The sequence below is a fragment of the Bison bison genome, unplaced genomic scaffold (genome assembly GCF_000754665.1).
Source record: "Bison bison bison isolate TAMUID 2011002044 unplaced genomic scaffold, Bison_UMD1.0 scf7180017864183, whole genome shotgun sequence".
NCBI lineage: Eukaryota > Metazoa > Chordata > Mammalia > Artiodactyla > Bovidae > Bison > Bison bison.
In genome coordinates, this window is record NW_011494755.1 from 2,219,985 (window position 1) to 2,240,533 (window position 20,549).

General features: G+C 38.3%; 1 protein-coding gene across 1 annotated transcript in view; it reads left to right on the forward strand.

The window, feature by feature from the left end:
* FSD1L (fibronectin type III and SPRY domain containing 1-like) overlaps positions 1-20,549 on the forward strand; it is a 61,093-nt gene that overhangs the window by 6,589 nt on the left and 33,955 nt on the right. The window contains exons 3-5 of the mRNA XM_010843616.1: positions 9,565-9,660; positions 11,967-12,098; positions 15,118-15,219. Of these exons, the coding sequence (XP_010841918.1) occupies positions 9,565-9,660; positions 11,967-12,098; positions 15,118-15,219 (330 nt within the window). The remainder of the gene's footprint in view (positions 1-9,564; positions 9,661-11,966; positions 12,099-15,117; positions 15,220-20,549) is intronic.

Here is a 20,549-nt window from a genome sequence, read left to right on the forward strand (position 1 = left end):
CCCTTCTCCTCCTGCCCCCAATCCCTCCCAGCATCAGAGTCTTTTCCAGTGAGTCAACTCTTCACGTGAGGTGGCCAAAGTACTAGAGTTTCAGCTTTAGCATCATTCCTTCCAAAGAAATCCCAGGGCTGATCTTCTGGGAGATGGAGATGGTGATCTCCATTCTCCAACCAGAATGGACTGGTTGGATCTCCTTGCAGTCCAAGAGACTCTCAAGAGTCTTCTCCAACACCACAGTTCAAAAGCATCAATTCTTTGGCGCTCAGCCTTCTTCACAGTCCAACTCTCACATCCATACATGACCACAGGAAAAACCATAGCCTTGACTAGACGAACCTTTGTTGGCAAAGTAATGTCTCTGCTTTTGAGTATGCTATCTAGGTTGGTCATAACTTTCCTTCCAAGGAGTAAGCATCTTTTAATTTCATGGCTGCAGTCACCATGTGCAGTGATTTTGGAGCCCAAAAAAATAAAGTCTGACACTGTTTCCACTGTTTCTCCCATCTATTTCCCATGAACTGATGGGACCAGATGCCATGATCTTAGTTTTCTGAATGTTGAGCTTTAAGCCAACTTTTTCACTCTCCTCTTTCACTTTCATCAAGAGGCTTTTGAGTTCCTCTTCACTTTCTGCCATAAGGGTGGTGTCATCTGCATATCTGAGGTTATTGATATTTCTCCTGGCAATCTTGATTCCAGCTTGTGCTTCTTCCAGTCCAGCGTTTCTCATGATGTACTCTGCATATAAGTTAAATGAGCAGGGTGACAATATACAGCCTTGACGTACTCCTTTTCCTATTTGGAACCAGTCTGTTGCTCCATGTCCAGTTCTAACTGTTGCTTCCTGACCTGCATACAAATTTCTCAAGAGGCAGGTCAGGTGGTCTGGTATTCCCATCTCTTTCAGAATTTTCCACAGTTTATTGTGATCCACACAGTCAAAGGCTTTGGCATAGTCAATAAAGCAGAAATAGATGTTTTTCTGGAACTCTCTTGCTTTTTCTATGATCCAGTGGATGTTGGCAATTTGATCTCTGGTTCCTCTGTCTTTTCTAAAACCAGCTTCAACATCAGGAAGTTCACGTATTGCTAAAGCCTGGCTTGGAGAATTTTGAGCGTTACTTTACTAGCATGTGAGATGAGTGCAATTGTGCGGTAGTTTGAGCATTCTTTGGCATTGCCTTTCTTTGAGATTGGAATGAAAACTGACCTTTTCCAGTCCTGTGGCCACTGCTGAGTTTTCCAAATTTGCTGGCATATTGAGTGCAGCACTTTAACAGCATCATCTTTTAGGACTTTAAATAGCTTAGCTGGAATTCCATCACCTCCACTAGCTTTGTAGTGATGCTTCCCAAGGCCCTCTTGACTTCACATTCCAGGATGTCTGGCTCTAGGTGAGTGACCATACCATCATGGATATCCAGATCATTAAGACCTTTTTTGTATAGGTCTTCTGTGTATTCTTGCCACCTCTTCTTAACAGCTTCTGCTTCTGTTAGGTTCTTGCCATTTCTGTCCTTTATTGTGCCCATCTTTGCATGAAATGTTACTTGTTCTTTTGGTATTTCCAATTTTCTTTAAGAGGTCTCTAGACTTTCCCATTCAATGTTTTCCCCTCTATTTCTTTGCATTGTTCACTTAAGAAGGCTTTCGTATCACTCCTTGCTATTCTCGGGAAGTCTGCAGTCAGTTGGATATATCTTTCCCTTTCTCCTTTGCCTTTAGCTTCTCTTCTTTTCTCAGCTGTTAGTAAGGCCTCCTCAGACAGCCATTTTGCCTTTTTGCATTTTTTCTTTGGGGATTGTTTTGATCACCTCCTCCTGTACAGTGTTGTGAACCTCGTCCATAGTTCTTCAGGCACACCTGATTAGATCTACCAGATCTAATCCCTTGAATCTATTTCTCACTTCCACTGTATAATCATAAGGGATTTGATTAAGGTCATACCTGAATGGCTTAGTTGTTTTCCCTTCTTTCTTCAATTTAAGCCTGAATTTTGTAATAAGCTGTCAAGATCTGAGTCACAGTGAGCTCCAGATCTTGTTTTTGCTGACTGTATAGAGCTTTTCCATCTTTGGCTGCAAAGAATATAATCAATCTGATTTTGGTATTGACCCTCTGGTGATGTCCATTGTAGAGTAGTCTCTTATGTTGTTGGAAGAGGGTGTTTGCTGTGACCAATGCATTCTCTTGGCAAAACTCTATTAGCCTTTGCCCTGCTTCATTTTGTACTCCAAGGCCAAACTTGCCTGTTACTCCAGGTATCTCTTGACTTGCTACTTTCGCATTCCAATCCCCTATGAGAAAAGGTTATCTTGTTTTGGTGTTAGTTCTAGAAGGTTTTGTGGGTCTTCATAGAACTGTTCAACTTCAGCCTCTTCGGGATTAGTAATTGGGGCATAGACTTGGATTATTGAATGATTTGCCTTGAAAGCAAACTGAGATCATTCTGTTGTTTTTGAGATTGCACTCAAGTACTGCATTTCGGACTCTCTTGTTGACTGTGAATATAGAAACTTAGAAAAGCTATAGTTTTATGCTGTTTATAGTAATTTATAATTTGCCTCTCACTTAATATGTGAAGTATCTTTTACCATGTTAATATTGTTCTACAGCACTTTTAATGATTCAGCAATTTTTTTTAGTATGGATGTATTAATATTACTTGATTTTTAATGAGTACCCTTTGTCATACATTTATGTTGGTCTTTTTAATATTATAAATAACACTAAGATGAACATCTTTGTTGTCAGGTCTCTACTTGTATCTTTTTTTTTTCTTTTTTAAATTTTATTTTATTTTTAAACTTTACAAAATACTTGTATCTTTAATTAATTAGTTCCCCTTTAACTTAGAATAAATTAATAGAAGTGGAATGTGAGTCATTGTGTATATATGCTTATATCTTTTGATGTGTATTGCCGAATCACCCTTTAGAAGGATTTTGTCACTTTATACTGCTCCGAGCAGTACCTGAGAGTACCCCCATTCTACTTCTATCCCACCTCCCTTAATTAGATGCTGGGATTCCTGGTTTCCTTGGCTGAATGTGCACTTCCTGGATTTCACAGGATGGAACAGCCAGTTCAGAGGTCACTGAAAATGGGAGGCTTCTTCAGCCTCTGACACATTGTATTTCCTCAAATCCTTGTTGGGAGAGAATCTCTTCTTCTGCCCTGATATCTTATAATTGGGCTCAGGGTGAAAAGACAGCATTCCTCACCAGGCCTTTTATTAGATATTTTTTCTGCGGATCACCTCAGTTATATCCATATACAGAAGTGGTAATCCCAGCTGCTTCACTATAACGATACAGGGCATGGCTTCCCAATTAGCTATTTCTGACAATCAGATTCCTCCCTGGTGGCTCAGACAGTAAAGAATCCACCTGCAATGCAGGAGGAGACCTGAGTTCGATCCTGGGGTTGGGAAGATCCTCTGGAGGAGGGCATGGCGACCCACTCTAGTATTCTTGCCTGGAGAATCCCATGTACAGAGAGGAGTCTGGCGGGCTGCAGTCCATTGGGTCACAAAGAGTTGGACATGACTGAGAGACTAAGCGTGCATGATGATCAGATTCGTGAATTCCTCAACAATATATAATTCCCTTTTTTTAGCTCTTTGCACCGTGCTCACCTTTGAGCACAGTACTCTTTGTCATGTGTTGCCATAGCTGTGGTCAGCTGGTAAGATTCTGGTTGTCTGACTTACCAACTGGATAGAGCATTCTGGATTTCTGCTCATTACCTAAGTCAAAGGAGGGCTCTGTGGTGTGGAGTGAAACAAGTGGCATAATCCCTGGTGGCATTAGGATATTTTCATTGATCCCTTTGCTCTGGTTCCAGGAACCCTCTGATTGTTTTTGTACAATCATCTGCAGTGTATACAGCTTAAGTGAGTGAAATCGCTCAGTCGTGTCCGACTTTTTGCGACCCCATGGACAGTAGCCAACCAGGCTCCTCCATCCATGGAATTTTCCAGGCAAGAATACTGGAGTGGGTTACCATTTCCTTCTCCAGGGGATCTTCCCGACCCAGGGATCAAATCCAGGTCTCCTATGTTGTAGGCAGACGCTTTACCATCTGAGCCACCAGGGAAGTCTGCCAGGAAGTATACAGCTTAGAGTGGTGTAAAAGTGCAGACTCTCGAGGTAGCTTTCTGGATTTGAATTGTGACTGCCATTTGACAGCTGTGTGATCAAAGAAGCCTTTAACCTTCTCTTCAACCAGAAGATGCAAAGACTACTTTCTGTCGTGGTGGTTAAAAAGTAGTCCACGTTGGAAGCTTTCCTCAGTGCCTGGCATGTTGTTGCTGTTTAGTTGCTGACTTGTGTCTGACTCTTTTGAGACCCCATGGACCCGCCAGGCTCCTCTGTCCATGGGATTTTCCAGACAAGAATACTGAAGTGGATAGCCATTTCGTTCTCCAGGGGATCTTCCTGACCCAGGGATCAAACCCATATCTCCTGCATTGGCAAGCAGATTCTTTGCTGCTGAGCCACCAGGAAGCCTGCCTGGCACACAGTACTTACTGAATACTAACTGAAATGCTGTAGTAATTGTTGGCCCCCTTAAATTGTAGATTGATTAGTGATATTTGCAGTGGTTCTAGGTTTGTGTATCTCAACTGTCTGGAATATTAATGTAGAATTTGAATCAGAAATTTTCTCCTGGTCCACGCAGACCCTGGTGGGAAACCCATAGATCACAGTGTCCAGTTATCACAGTGTCCAGTCATGACCACTTGGTATTGATGCTTTTGGATTCAGAATAGCCTGAAAGCCTGGATATACTGGTGTTTTGCCACTAGTTCTAAGAATAAGAAGTTTCTGCATCAAAACTTCAGGGGCTTGTTGCCCTGGATAGTTTGCAGTTAAGTAGCCCATGTTGGCCAAGCTTTTTGTTGAATGCAGAATTAAGACATTTGAGTTTATCACATTCACATATATTAAGGTAAAGCCAGTAGAATCATTTCAAATAGTGAAATCATCATGTTCTCAGACTTAAAAGATGATACGCCTATAGTAAGAATAGCTGTTACTGTTGCCCTTGTATTTGGCAAGATGGTGTTAGGGGAAGTACACTGACTGAAACTGCCCACGCTGGCCAGGCACCATAGTAACCATCTGCATGAGTCGTTTTATGACAGGAGGTCCTGGTAAGGAACACGGAACTAATAAGCCACCATCAACCGGAAGAGTTCAGGAAAGATCAAAAGGAGACACCACATGTTCCACCACCTCCCAGAATCCTTCTGTCTGGCATCCTTCTTGGCTGAACAAGGCATGCACCGCAGGAAGGACTCTGAGTCAGAATGATTGGCTAAAGACAACCTGGAAGCTAATCCCATCACCATAAAACCCAAGACTTTGAGCCATGAGGCAGAGCTGTTCTCCTGGGTTCCCTTACCCACTGGTCTCCACTCAGGTGCCTTTTCCCAATAAAATCTCTTGCTTTGTCAGCACATGTGTCTCTTCGGACAATTCATTTCTGAGTGTTAGACAAGAGCCCAGTTTCGAGCCCTGGAAGGGGTCCCCCTTCCTGCAACAAAGGTTGCAACCTGTAACAAAGGTTATAACCTCTTGATCATTCTTAATTTTTTGCAGTTTTAAAGACCATCTTAAGTCCTTTCAGTGTCCTTAGATGTTCTGACCTTCTTTACATGAACCTCTGACCTTTGTTTTTAGGTAGTATAGTGTTAATTGTTAAGAGCACAGACTCGGAAAAAAAGAGAAAAAAGCACAGACTCACAAGGCAGACTGTTGTGATTTGAATTCTGGTTCTGCCACATACTAACTCTTGAGGTCCCGGGCAAGTTAGCTACCCACTTTATACCTCAGCTTCTGAATTGGAAAATGGGAATAACCAAGTATCCTGCCTCATAGGATTCTTGACAGGATTAAACAAATTTTTGTAAAGAGCCTAAGATAGTGCTTGGCCTTTAAGAGTATAAAGTGGTGAAGTTGCTCAGTTGTGTCCGACTCTTTGTGACCCCATGGACTGTAGCCTACCAGGCTCCTACATCCATGGAGTTTTCCAGACAAAGAGTACTGGAGTGGGTTGCCATTTCCTTCTCCAGGGGATCTTCCCAACCCAGGGATCAAACCTGGGTCTCCCGCATTGCAGGCAGATGCTTTACTGCTGAGCCACCAGGGCAGCCTGTGTTAGTTATTATTTTGCTCGTAGTCAATTGATTGTGCTTTTACTTCACATGATTTCTAGGGACTATAAGCATAACTTTAAGCTGTTCTTTGATGATGGGTGCCTCATGCCTTGTACATCCCAGGCTAGTTTGAGCCATTCCATAGCAGTAGTGCTTGGCTGGGGTGTGTACCCCCCACCCTTTTTTTGTTAACATGGCAGTTACCTTAGCCTAATTCCATAGTCAAGTAGTTGAGAGGCTTAATTCTAAGAGTAGGTTTTTTTTTTCCCCCCAAAATCCTGGTGCTTGTGGTGTGTGATCAAAGGATAATGGCTGAGATTACCTGTGCATACTGCCTCTGGAGACATGATGTTCTATATATTTTACTGTGACCCAGCAGAATTTGTATTTGTCAAAGCATATATTCAGACCTGTATCACCCAAAACTTTTAGTCATGGCCACTAAGATCAATTATATTCAGTATTATTTAGATAAACTTCAGATAATTTATATTGCCTTTATCCATCTTTATCACTTTATCAGTGTTTGGAGGGTAATGGGAGGCTTGAAACCTAAAATGAAGTCTGAGAGATCCTTGTCAGCATCCTGTTAGATTTAGAGAGTCCCAGCTAAAAGCTATCTTTGCCCTTCTTCACCGTCGGGCTTTGGAAATAAATGAAGCAAGCATGTATGTATAGATACATAGAATGGGCACATTCTATGCTTTTGGAACTTGTATTAACAATAAATCATGTATATGTTTTAGAACAGTGGTTATAAGTGAAGAAGCTGATAAATGTGAGGGTTCCCAGGTGGGAAGCAAGGCATATTAGAGACAGTCATGGCAGGCTCCTGAAGCTGGAATACAGCAATAGAGAGAAAGTGTGGTGTGAATTGAAATAGGTGAAGTAGGCAATAGGGAGATCATACAGGGTCTCACGGATTATGTAAGGTCATGTTTAAGGTCATGTTAACAGTTCATGTTAAAAGATTTTAATTTTATCAAAGGATTTAGGCAAGGTGATTGATCAGGAAGAGTGATGCTTAACTTACTATTCTAGCTGCAATATAGGGAACTGTTTATGGGGGAGAAAAAGTGGATCAGAGGCCAGTTAAGAAATTTTGCAAAGGTATAAATCGAGATATGATACTGACTTGTAGTAATAGTGATTACAGAGTTTTAGGGCTAGGAGCCCTGGGTTCGAGCCCTGGGTTGGAAAGCTCCTGTGGAGAAGGAAATAGCTACCCAGAGTTAGTTCAGAGGTAAAATCTACTGTAGTTGATGACTGCATGTAGAGCACAAATGAAAGACTGTAATGATGGCCTTGAGATACTCCTTTCCCTATTTGGAACCAGTCTTGTTCCATGTCCAGTTCTAACTGTTGCTTCCTGACCTGCATACAGATTTCTTAAGAGGCAGGTCAGATGGTCTGGTATTCCCATCTCTTTCAGAATTTTCCACAGTTTATTGTAATCCACACAGTCAAAGCCTTTGGCATAGTCAGGAAAGCAGAAATAGATGTTTTTCTGGAACTCTCTTGCTTTTTCCATGATCCAGCGGATGTTGGCAATTTGATTTCTGGTTCCTCTGCCCTTTCTAAAACCAGCTTGAACATCTGAAAGTTCACTGTTCACGTATTGTTGAAGCTTGGCTTGGAGAGTTTTTAGCATTACTTTACTAGCGTGTGAGACGAGTGCAATTGTGTTGGTAGTTTCCAAATAGGGAAAGGAGTACGTCAAGGCTGTATATTGTCACCCTGCTTATTTAACTTATATGCAGAGTACATCATGAGAAACGCTGGGCTGGATGAAGCACAAGCTGGAATCAGGATTGCTGGGAGAAATATCAATAACCTCAGATATGCAGATGACACCACCCTTATGGCAGAAAGTGAAGAAGAACTAAAGAGCCTCTTGATGAAAGTGAAAGCGGAGAGTGAAAAAATGGCTTAAAACTCAACATTCAGAAAACGAAGATTATGGCATCTGGTCCCATCACTTCATGGGACATAGATGGGGAAACAGTGGGTGACTTTATTTTTCTGGGCTCCAAAATCACTGCAGATGGTGACTGCAGCCATGAAATTAAAAGATGCTTGCTCCTTAGAAGAAAAGCTATGATCAACCTAGACACCATATTAAAAAGCAGAGACATCACTTTACCAACAGAGGTCTGTCTAGTCAAAGCTATGGTTTTTCTAGTAGTCATGTATGGATGTGAAATTTGGACTATAAAGAAAGCTGAGCACCGGAGAATTGATGCTGTTGAACTGTGGTGTTGGAGAAGACTCTTGAGAGTCCCTTGGACGGCAAGGAGATCCAACCGGTCCATCTTAAAGGAAATTAGTTCTGAATATTCATTGGAAGGACTGATGCTGAAGCTGAAATTCCAATACTTTGGCCACCTGATGTGAAGAACTGACTCAGTTGAAAAGACCCTGAAGCTGGGAAAGATTGAAGGCAGAAGGAGAACAGGACGACAGAGGATTAGATGGTTGGATGGCATCACCGAGTCAATGGACATGAGTTTGAGTAAACTCCGGGAGTTGGTAATGGACAAGGAGGCCTGGTGTGCTGCATCCATGGGGTTGCAAAGAGTTGGACACGACTGATGGACTAAACTAACTGACTAACTAATGATGGCCTAGGTTTCTGTGTTTTTTTCCCTTTCACTTTTATTGACACATACGGAGTATTTCCATCATAGGAAATTTTATTGGACAACACTGAACTACAGAGATGAGAAAATTAAATAGAGTGTTCTATTATAATAGGAAGCATTATCAAAGTCTGAGGTATTTGCTACTGAAATTATCTGCCTTATTTATTATGGTTCTATATCATCTGTAAATATTTCCATGAATGTTGTAATTTTAAAAATGTTTTTAATTGGAGGATAGTTGCAATATTGTATTGGTAAATGTAATTTTAAATGCAAATTTACTATCTACTTTTATATTTGTAAGATTTAATTTTTATAAATGTCAAATTTCAGTGTCTCAACGTTTACTCCTATATCCTGATGTTGATTAGAAGTTTCATATATTTTTGCATCGTTTAAGAATTTGATTTTACTCATTTGCCATGGTCTTATGACTTACAGTCTTTATATTAAATAATGCTGATCATCTGTAATATGAAAAGTATGGTGGTGACTAAATAATATTGTTCATGTGTAGTGTGAAAGGTACGGTGGTGAAAGGTATGGTTGTGCTGTAGGGATAAGAGGTTTTAAAACAACCAGTAGGTATGCCATCTTTTGTAATTATAGCCTTTGAACAATGCGCAGTTTTACATTGCTCCTGTTTGTTACATAATATGCTCCGATATTCAGAGATTTTTTTAAAAGACAATTGTTGTAGTGAAGTTTATAATTCTCTTTTAATAAAATATCATAATGTTAAAAAATTTTTTATCCTAGGAAGCTCTGCAAAGGATCATTTCAACTCTGGCAAATAAAAATGATGAAATTCAGAACTTTATTGATACACTAAACCAAACACTAAAAGGAGTTCAGGTATGAATCTGTTTAGAAAAATTTGTGTGAATATATCACAGTGAATGATTGTTGGGTGGAATCATAAGTATAAATATATACCATTAACTCTAGATTATAAACTAATGAAGATGAGAGCAGTTTTTTTTAATGGCAGATGGAAAAAAATGCTTCATTTGCTAGTCCCAGATTCTCTATAGAAAGATCAAATATTAGGGAAGAAGAAAACTCTGGAATAGTAATTGGTAGGAATATTATAATGCTCACTTTTGTTCCTTTCCATTTCATGTTTGTATTTTCTAATCCCAAGTAAGAGCAAATCATACCTTTCCAAAAGTACTGGGAAGCTAAACATTTCTTTTACGGTAAATAATAGAAGGAAAATGTAAATAGTAAGAAGTCGACTTGCAGAACTAGATGAAAGCAAAACATAAAAGATAAAGTGCCCAATGAGAAGAGAGGGGAGTACTTACAGAAATGATCCCAGGTTTAGGTGGGTAATCCGTACTGTAAATAATCACATGTTGATTGTGGAAGGGACCTTAAGATAAGCTGGTGGTGCTTTTCTGTGAATGCACCTTAATTAATTTAAGGGTCATTTCTTTGAAAGATAAACGTATTAATAGAAGATTTCCAGGACCCTTGTAGACAGTGTATCCTTTCCTATGGTTTTTGTTTGGTTCAACCTAGTTAATTGCCAGGCTCTTTGCTTGTTAAACCTATGGTCTTATGTTTTCTTTTCTTCTGAATTTGCTGTGATTGAAGTTGGTTGATTATAATCTTTACCACTTTAACTATCTTTGTCTCAAAGTATTTTATTAGAATCCACTAATCCAGTTTCTTTAAATAAGCAAAACTAGTGGTTCTAAAACTCTTCGCCTGTGGACAAGAGAATCATATTTGAAATCTGGAAAAAGATGCCTTAAGATAGAGCTAGCTCATACTATTTTTTCTGATTGACAAATTATTCGGACTTTACTTTAGCATCCAGAAAAAGAAATAGAGGTGGAATTAAACTACACCCTTGTCATTGAAGATGGGAATGTAAGCTGTAGTGGGCAGGAGACTCTAAGGATATGCCAGTTGGTCACTGAGAGGGAAAAGAGTAGGCCAGTTCCTTTTTATAGATGGAAGAACTAAGGTCCAGGAGTTTAAGTGGCTTGTCCAGTGTCACACTTTTACTGAGTCATTAGTGTGGAATTTGACTTAGTTCTTCTGCCTTCCAAACTGCACATTTCTTCCTCCAAATCATGTTCTTACTACTGTATAAAAGAGAGTAAAATGATTAACACCACTTTTGTAAGCCTCTAGTGAGATCATGTCTGGTTTTATAAACATTATAAGCAAAAATTTGGATTGTAGTATTATAGTAGATTTTCTGTATTAGTTCTGTAAACCAGTGCCGGTTTCACTTCTCTTAGTTGAATGATTTGTCTATGTCGAACAATACTTTAAGATAATTTCTTCTGCCTCATACTTGTTGCAAGTATGGATATTGCTTATCTAGAGGTTTCACAGATATTTTCTTATTTCTTCTTGAAATAGAAGCATCTTGCTTAATGAGGCAGTGAGGAACTCTGGGAGGGCGACAGTTTGAAATGCTGTATTGGTTCTGCCACTAATAAATAGGTGTGGGGCTTTGGGCAAGTCTGTATTTTCGTTTGTAAAATTTAGAAGTTTGACTATAAATTCTAGTCAGTAGATGATTTCTGAGGTTCCTTCTGGCACCAGAATTCAGTGTTTGATCTTTTTCTTCGAACCCAATAAAGATTACTTAGTCTTTTAATTCTGCTTATCTTGTGTAAATGCAGTGTTTTAGACAATCTGAGAGATTTAAAACTTTGTGCAAAATCAGCCGCAACCCTATATGCCCAAACTATTCCTCAGAGTTACAGAATCAAAGTCTTTGGAATATTTTATTAAAATCTGCTTCACTGATGATTCTCATGCACACCAAAGGTTGTAAACCACTGGCTTAGGGCCTGCCTTAGAGCCCAAAGGTCAGGACAAAGTTGACAGCCTTAAAACAACCTTTCACCTTGTCCTGTGGAAACAGTCTTATAAAAGTGAGGAGATGGTGTGGGCTAGTTCATGAAAGGCTGCATTGCTGAAGTAGAACTATCAGGATTGGTGCAGCCAGCTTCTTGGATTGATATGTTTTTAAAACCTTGTGTCAAATATTAGAATTTTAATTATTTTATGATGTTAGGCTATGGTAGTTCATAGTATGAATTTATTCTCTGCTTTAATAAGCACTGTATCTTTTAGTTTTTTAGTGTTTAATAGCTCTGAAGTAAAATAATTTGTTTTATTCGTTTATTAAACAGGAAAATTCTTCTAACATACTTTCAGAATTAGATGAAGAATTTGACAGTTTATACTCCATATTGGATGAGGTAAAGGAAAGCATGATTAACAGTATTAAGCAGGAACAAGCGCGTAAATCACAAGAGTTACAGGTGAGATCATACAACGATTTAAATATGAATAAGTTTAGTCTGTATAATGCTTGGTTGATTAAAAGCAAAAATTAGTGAGTTTTTGTGTATAACTGTACTTTTATAGAAGAGTGATTAATTTCATATTTGTCATAGATACCATTTTGTTAAAATTGTGATAAAAAAACTTAAGATTTACCCTCTTAACTGTTTTAAAATATACAGTAGTATTAAGTATATTCACTTTGTTGTGTAATGTGTCTCTAGGACTTTTTCATCTTGCAGAACTGCAACTCTATACCCATTGAACAACTCTCCACGTGCCCCTTCACCCACTGCCTGGCATCCACCCTTGTGTTGTGTTTTCAGGATCCTGACTACTGTAGACGTCTCATATAAGTGGACTCGTACAGTATTTGTCCCTTTGGTGTCTGGCTTATTTCATTCAGCATAATGTCCTCAACGTTCATCCATTTTGTAGCATGTGCCAGGATTTCCTTCTCTTTTTTGACTGAATAATATTCCCTTGTATATATTTACCACATTTTCTTTATCTATGTATCTGTCTCTGGACATTTGGGCTGCCTCCATCTCTTGGCTTTTGTGAGTAATGGTGCAGTAGACATGGGTATACATTGAAATATTGATAGTGTTTGCATTGAATTTGTAGATTGCTTTGGATAATAGAATTGATCATATTAAGTCTTCCAACCCATAATCATAAGCTGTGTTTTCCCATTTATTTGTGTCTTTAATTTCTTTTAGCAACGTTTTGTAGGATTCAGTGAATAGGTCTTTTACTCCTTGATTAAGTTTACTCCAAAGAATTTCATTCTTTTTGATGCTACTATAAATGGTATTTTTTTTTGAATTTCCTTCTTGGATTGTTCATCTATAGAAGTGCAACTGATTTTTGTGTATTGATTTTGGTTATGATGTCTTTGAGAATCTGAAAGCTGTGGAGAAATACAGATGTTCTCTTTGTTTTACAAACAGGCTATATACACACAACTTCCAAGGGTTAATTAAATTCCCTTTCAAGTCTGCCTGGTCTTCTTGGTTGAGATTTCTTATTTATATTTAGGAGGTAGGGGTTATATTACAGTTAACAACATGGGTTTGAACTGTGAGGATCCACTTATATGCTGATATTTTTCAGTAGGAAATCTTGCAGTATCACACAGTCTGTGGTTGGTTGACTCTGCAGATGCAGAAGAACTCCAGATGTGAAGGGTTGACTCTTCCCCACCAGGGAAGCCCATTTGTGGATTAACCTCCTTGTTATTCAAGAACCAGCTGTACTTAAATCATTTAAGGGTAATTAGTTTAGTCATAAAGTATTCATAAATTTCAATAAGTAAGAAATTCATTCATTTAAAAAACAAGGAGAAAAAAGGAAAACTCAGCATCTCCTCAAGTTTCACCCATGATTCATCTTGTGCAGGTATCTGTTTTGCCTTGAACCCAGATCCTTCTTTACAGCACCAGTTTGGAATACCTTTTAAGCATTCAATTGCTTAATCTCCGGCCTTCCTTCCTCCCTCCCATGCTTTTTCTCTGCTATGTTATCATATGTAGTTTATCTTTAGTGTGTATTGTAAGGGAAAACAAAGTAGATTTGAATATGGAATAGATGTTAATAAATACATATAAATAAATAATCTGAAGAAGAATCTTGGATACATTTAAAAGCTTCAGTTCAGTTCAGTCGCTCAGTTGTGTCCGACTCTTTGCGACGCCATGAATCGCAGCACACCAGGCCTCCCTGTCCATCACCAACTCCTGGAGTTCACTCAGACGCACGTCCATCGAGTCAGAGATGGCCATCCAGCCATCTCATCCTCTGTCGTCCCCTTCTTCTCCTGCCCCTAATCCCTCCCAGCATCAGAGTCTTTTCCAGTGAGTCAACTCTTCGCATGAGGTGGCCAAAGTACTGGAGTTTCAGCTTTAGCATCATTCCTTCCAAAGAAATCCCAGGGCCGATCTCCTTCAGAATGGACTGGTTGGATCTCCTTGCAGTCCAAGGGACTCTCAAGAGTCTTCTCCAACACCACAGTTCAAAAGCATCAATTCTTTGGCACTCAGCCTTCTTCACAGTCCAACTCTCACATCCATACATGACCACAGGAAAAACCATAGCCTTGACTAGACAGACCTTTGTTGACAGAGTAATGTCTCTGCTTTTGAATATGCTATCTAGGTTGGTCATAACTTTCCTTCCAAGGAGTAAGCGTCTTTTAATTTCATGGCTGCAGTCACCATCTGTAGTGATTTTGGAGCCCAAAAAGCTTAGAGATGTGTTTGTTTCTTTGTTTAAAGGTATCACTAACAATATTTTCACATAGCTTAGTTTCAAACTACAAACGGTAAAGTGAGGGAGAGAGGCTGAGAGAGAAGAGAACTGAATAAGAAAGATCCTGTTAGGTGAAATTAACACATCATTATATATACAGCACGTCACTGTAACAGTTACTACTTTTTGTTTATGTTTGACTTTTTTTTTGAAATCTAGACACTTGAATTTGTGACTTCTGTGTTATACAGTTTTGGAAGCTGTAAATTAGCCTTTATAGGAGTATGTTTTACCTGAGTAATGTGATAAATGGAGTACTGAGATTGTGTTCAACTGAATGTACCTGTAACTTGATTCATACATTTTAGCTTAGTTAAATACTAGAAATTTAGTCTCCGTTATAGAGGATGTTGTCTACAGGTAGATTATTTTGATAATTTAAATCATTGATAGTCTTCTGGCTCCCTGATTGGAAGAATCTTTAAATAAATTTGACCCCAGCTATTTATAATTGCTTTGTTTTCTTTTGTATTTTTAAATGATGAGTATACCTTTATCTGTATGCAATTAAGCTGTTCTGGATGGTTTAAGATAATTAAAATTTATTATATATATGGCTAGTGATTACCTTCAGTACCTCTCTAAAATATGTTTATTTGATTATTGCTATTAAGAGTATAACGTTCATTTAAGATTCTGATCATAGGAAATTCTGTTTTAATGATTTATGATTATTATTATTTTTAGAGTCAACTTAGTCAATGTAATAATGCCCTGGAGAACTCAGAAGAACTACTAGAATTTGCAACAAGATCATTAGATATAAAGGAACCTGAAGAATTTTCAAAGGTACCCAAAAAATAAGACTAATCCACTTAAAAAGGATAGTTCTGTTTAAAAGAAAATGATATTTCCCCATTTAATTTTGAATTCATTCAGTCATTTCTAATACTAGAAAAGGTTTGGAATTTGTTAAGTAAAATGCTAGCTGTTCGTGTATTCCAAAGCGTATGCTTAGAAGTATGTGTCATTGGGGCCGTGAACAAATTAATTAGTTATTTAAATTTTAATGCTCAATTCAGATGAATGAAGTTACTCTTTTTTTAAGTTACATCCCCCCTTTATTTTAAAGGTATGCTTTAGCTGAATCATACCTTTGTTATAAACATTTTATGGCTAATGAAAAAAGATTGGTATTGGTAATAACATTCTTAAAAATCTATATTGTGTTCCTTTCACTGAGCTGATTGGGAAAACATCATCACTTAATGCATATGAGAGCACTGTGAAATTTGTTACTAAGTTTGTATTAAATGTCCTGCTGTGTAGGAATGCTTTATTGAAATATGAAAATGTATGTCCTTATAGGGTATATTTGGAGAAGGCAATGGCACCCCACTCCAGTACTCTTTCCTGGAAAATCCCATGGACAGAGGAGCCTGGTGGGCTGCAGTCCATGGGGTCGCTAAGAGTTGGACATGACTGAGCGACTTCACTTTCACTTTTCACTTTCATGCATTGGAGAAGGAAATGGCAACCCACTCCAGTGTTCTTGCCTGGAGAATCCCAGGGACGGAGAAGCCTGGTGGGCTGCCGTCTATGGGGTCGCACAGAGTCGGACACGACTGCAGCGACTTAGCAGCAGCAGCAGCATAGGGTATATTTGATACAGAGATATAAATAGTAGAGCAAGAAGACTGCTGATGTTGTAATCTGGTGTTTGATAAGAGATTCTTAATTCTAGATTCTAAGTCTTAAGTATAGTCATTTTTAAACGAGTATCAATTTATCAAATCACATCTACTCTTTTATGTAGAATAAGTATGTAGACTACACAGAAAATGATGCGGAAGAGTATGAAATTAAGTGACATAATTAGTAAAATATGTACTGTGAAGTAGTGTTATCAAGATAAGATATTTAATATTTTCTTGGTCTTTGTGGACTATATAGTGAACTGTTTTATTGTTAGAAAGGTGGCTTTATAATCCACTTGTGCCCACCAGTGATTTAATTTTATGATTTTTCTATGAACTTTAAGGGTAGAAAAGACTTCCTTGAGAAGATAACATTTGCTGACTTATATCTCTACATCTTGAAAATGAAATTTAAAAATTAATTCCTTTTGATAGAATGAATTAGAGTTCTTTTGCCATAAACCAGTTAACTAATTCATTCTTAAATTTGGATGTGGGTTATAAGAAAGTTCATCATAGTACTTTGTAAGACTTATGTACAGGATTTATGAGGGAATTGTATCATACTTTAAATTATTTTAAAAGTATATTTACATCACCTAGTCAGAGGGCATTTACGTGATAACTTCGAATATCTGGAACATAGCCAAAAACATGCAGAAAGCAAAAGATGTTGAGTCAGCAGAAGCAATGTCATACAGTTCATGAGCAAGACTTAGTATCTTCTCATTGTGATGGTTTCTCAGAATCTGTTATTAATATGTACATGGTGCTACTGAGTTTTTAGGGTTTTTTTTTCCCCTTTTTGTTTCTTAGTTGTCAACAGATTCCCCTTCTAGTGGACTAGGGCAGCTGTTAATGATAGGCATAATCGTAGCAGCAAGAATTCACAGCTGAGTGCCGGAGAGAGAGGAAAAAGACAAGAGAACTATAAAATGTGGACATGGTACTCAAAAATAGCTTGAATCCAGTTGAGTTTAAGTAGGACCTAATGCTTAGAAACACTAATCACAGTTCGTTTCTCTCAAGTTTCTCTTTCCATTGACATTTTCAGAGTCCTTCTTTCCTCTTCCTCTCAAAAGATGCTGTTCTCTCTTGCCCTTTCCTTTGTTCTTTCCAGCTTTGTTAAAACTTGTTTCCAGTTTACTGTAAATTGGAAAGGTTCTGATAAAATAAATCACCTTGTGGTCTAAATATATTTTCTTCATGTGCTACTTTTCTTACTATTTTGGTCTTGTCTTCCAGCATTTTGCAGTACTGCCTAGTAGCTTGAACCCTTTGAAGATGTGGTGAAATGAATTATTTGTCAGTGTTTCCTTGACAGAAATCGGAGTTTATTGTTCAAGAAAAATGCTTAACTGAAAGTTGCTTGCAATTATTTTCTTAGTATATCCAAATAGTATCCAGATAATTGTTTGTTCCAAGTCAAAAACTAAATTCACTTTGCTGCCAACTGCATGGACTCATACTTGCCTCAGATTCCTAATTGCTGACAGGATAGGGAAAGATGACTTGGAAGATTAATTAATGGACTAGCAGTATGTTGTTAGATATTTGGAAACAATTCTTTTAAGGTATATTGTTTATGAATATCTCATATTAAAGTGATGGCTTTGCTGAGTCGCTCAGTCATGTCCAACTCTTTGTGACCACATGGACTGTAGCCCACCAGACTCCTCTGTCCATGGGGATTCTCCAGGCAAGATTACTGGAGTACGTTGCCATGCCCTCCTCCAGGGTATCTTCCCAACCCAGAGATCAAACCCAGGTCTCCTTCATTGCAGGCAGATTCTTTACTATCAGAGCCACCAGGGAAGCCCAAGAGTACTGGAGTGGGTAGCCTATCCCTTCTCCAGGGGATCTTCCTGACCCAGAAATTGAACCAGGATCTCCTGCATTGCAGGCGAATTCTTTATCAGCTGAGCTCTACCAGATAAGATTAATATGAATAACTTCTGGAGACAAAAAATATTATAGGCTGAAATCCAGGCCATGATTCTTTTTAGATTTCATTATCTTCAAAAAGAGTACTTTAAATGCTAATATTTAAGTGATCATGTTGGAATACACCAGTATGAGAATTGAATACAAAACTGCTATTTGCCAGCATTTGCCAGCATTAGATAGTCTGAAAGAGAACAAGTAAAACTAGCACAAATGAAAAAGGATTTTAGAACAAATTTTCACTAATTTTTTTAGTTGTTGGAAGTTTGGCTGATAATAAATGTATGCAGAAAGCTCATCAGCAATTGAGTTCTGGATGAACAAGTAGCCAAAGCCTCATCAGATTCAGTTTTTCTGCTAATAACTGGCCTGCAGAACACTGCATGGATCCCTTAGCAAAACTAGTATTCTTACCAACTCCTGCTCTCCCCTGAATTTAGAACTTGAATCCTACCTATGAAAAGAGCTGAGTTTGTGGGACAATTTCCAAGTCAGTATAACTCACCAACCACTTCATCACAATCTTGCCACACATAACTCAGTTGTCAGACGAGGAGGGAGGGAGTGGTTACCTGCCCACAAATGCCTACAATGGAGAAAAAAGTACAGAATAAGGTGATAGGGAAATAGTCTTCTGGATTTGATCGCAGGTGAAAAGGGAGAAAGGATTTTGTGTATTTCCCAGTTTTGACTTAGAGTAACTCACCTTTTGAATATTGTTCAGCAAGTGTCAGTCTCTGACCACTGGGAGGAACAAATAACGAGAGTGGTGGAAGCTCACTCAGTATTTTCAATGGAGCACAAGTAGTATTGGCAGGAGCGCCTTCTGTGAGCTGCAGTGAGGAATTCCAGGAAAGAGGACCATCAACGAAAGCATGAAGGGCACACGGGTTCAATCCCTGGTTAGTGAGTTAAGACCCTGCAAGCTGCTCAGTGTGCCCCCTCCCCCCAAAAAAGGCATGAAAGTTTCAGTTATGAAGGCAGCTTAAAAACAATTCTGAGTGTTTAAGAATAGGGACTTCCCTGGCATTCCAGGGATGCCATGTTAAGATGCCATGTTCTCAGTACAGGGGGCACAGTTTCATCCCCTGGTTGGGGAACTAAGATTTTTGCATGCCACATGGCATGGCCAAAAAAAAAACAAAACACCCTAAAATCTAAAAAAAATCCACAGAAATATTTTTTAAGAACTGTACTTGTTAAGAACTATGCTTTTTCACCTTTACTTCTTATGTGTGTTTATAGAAATGTAATCTCCTGTTATATATGTCTAATAATCATAGAGTATAGGTGCATGCAGTATGAGATGCAAAATTTATTTCAAGTTATTTACTAGGGTTTTGTGAAGGCTTTTAAATTATTATGTTTTTTTAAAATAGTGCTCTTTATAAATAGATAAATACATGTATAGAAAACATAAAACTTCTGATGTTTGGAATACAGGAGATCTTCCCAACCCAGGGATTGAACCCAAGTCTCCCACATTGCAGGTGGATTGTTTACCAGCTGAGCCACCAGGGAAGCCCAAAAATTTGATTAGAAAATATAAAACTTCTTATGTTTGGAATCAACCATTATGCAGTTTTTTTTTTAATCTGATTTTTTTGTCTAAGGGAAAATAGTACCTTGAAACTATCTCTTATTTACTCTCTGACTGAGCTCCCGTCATTTGCCATATTATTATTTCTTAATATGGTATTTTTGGGGTGAAGGTAGAAGTCTCAATCATATAATGTAAAAAATATTAAATATTTGCCCCCTAGTCATTTTCAGATTCTCTCAATAAAACTTTATAACATTATCTGCCCCAAATCTAATAGGAAAATATGAAATATGAAAGTGTGAATGTATAGACAAAACTTGAAAAGTTTCCTCAGTGTTGTATGGCATTAACGTTTTTACTGGGAATTCTATTGGGCTTTACTGCAAATCAAAAAAAAAGATAAATCTCTGGAAAGTGTGAAATTGACATCTAGCCTTTGCTACATTCAATGTTAGTATATTTTTCTCACAGCAGTTATGGTTCATAAACAGGTATATTTTTATTTTTTGTTGCTGTTTATCAATGCTCTGATTTTAACTAACTTTTCCCTTGCTGTCCCTTTGCATTTCAGCCTCTATTTCAGAGAATTAGATTGTTAAAATGTTTGTGTGCTTAGTTGCTAAGTTGTGTCTGACTCGTTGCGACCCCATGGATTATAGCTGGCCAGTCTCCTCTGTCTGTGGGATTCTCCAGGCAAGGATACTGGAGTGAGTTGCCATTTACTCCTTCATGGGATCTTGACCCAGGGATTGAATCCATGTCTCCTGCCTTGGCAGGTGGATTCTTTACCACTGAGCCACCAGGGAAGCCTGATTAGGATACAGTGTCATGGAATTGATTATGGTAGTGCTGGAACTGTGTGATGTGCTCATCTTCTAAATTTCAGTTCTTTTTGTTTCTGACATTGTAAAATTATCTAAAATATTCCCAGGTGGCTCAGTGGTTAAGTGGTAGATAGGTATGCAGACCAGAATATTTTAGATTAGGTATAAAAA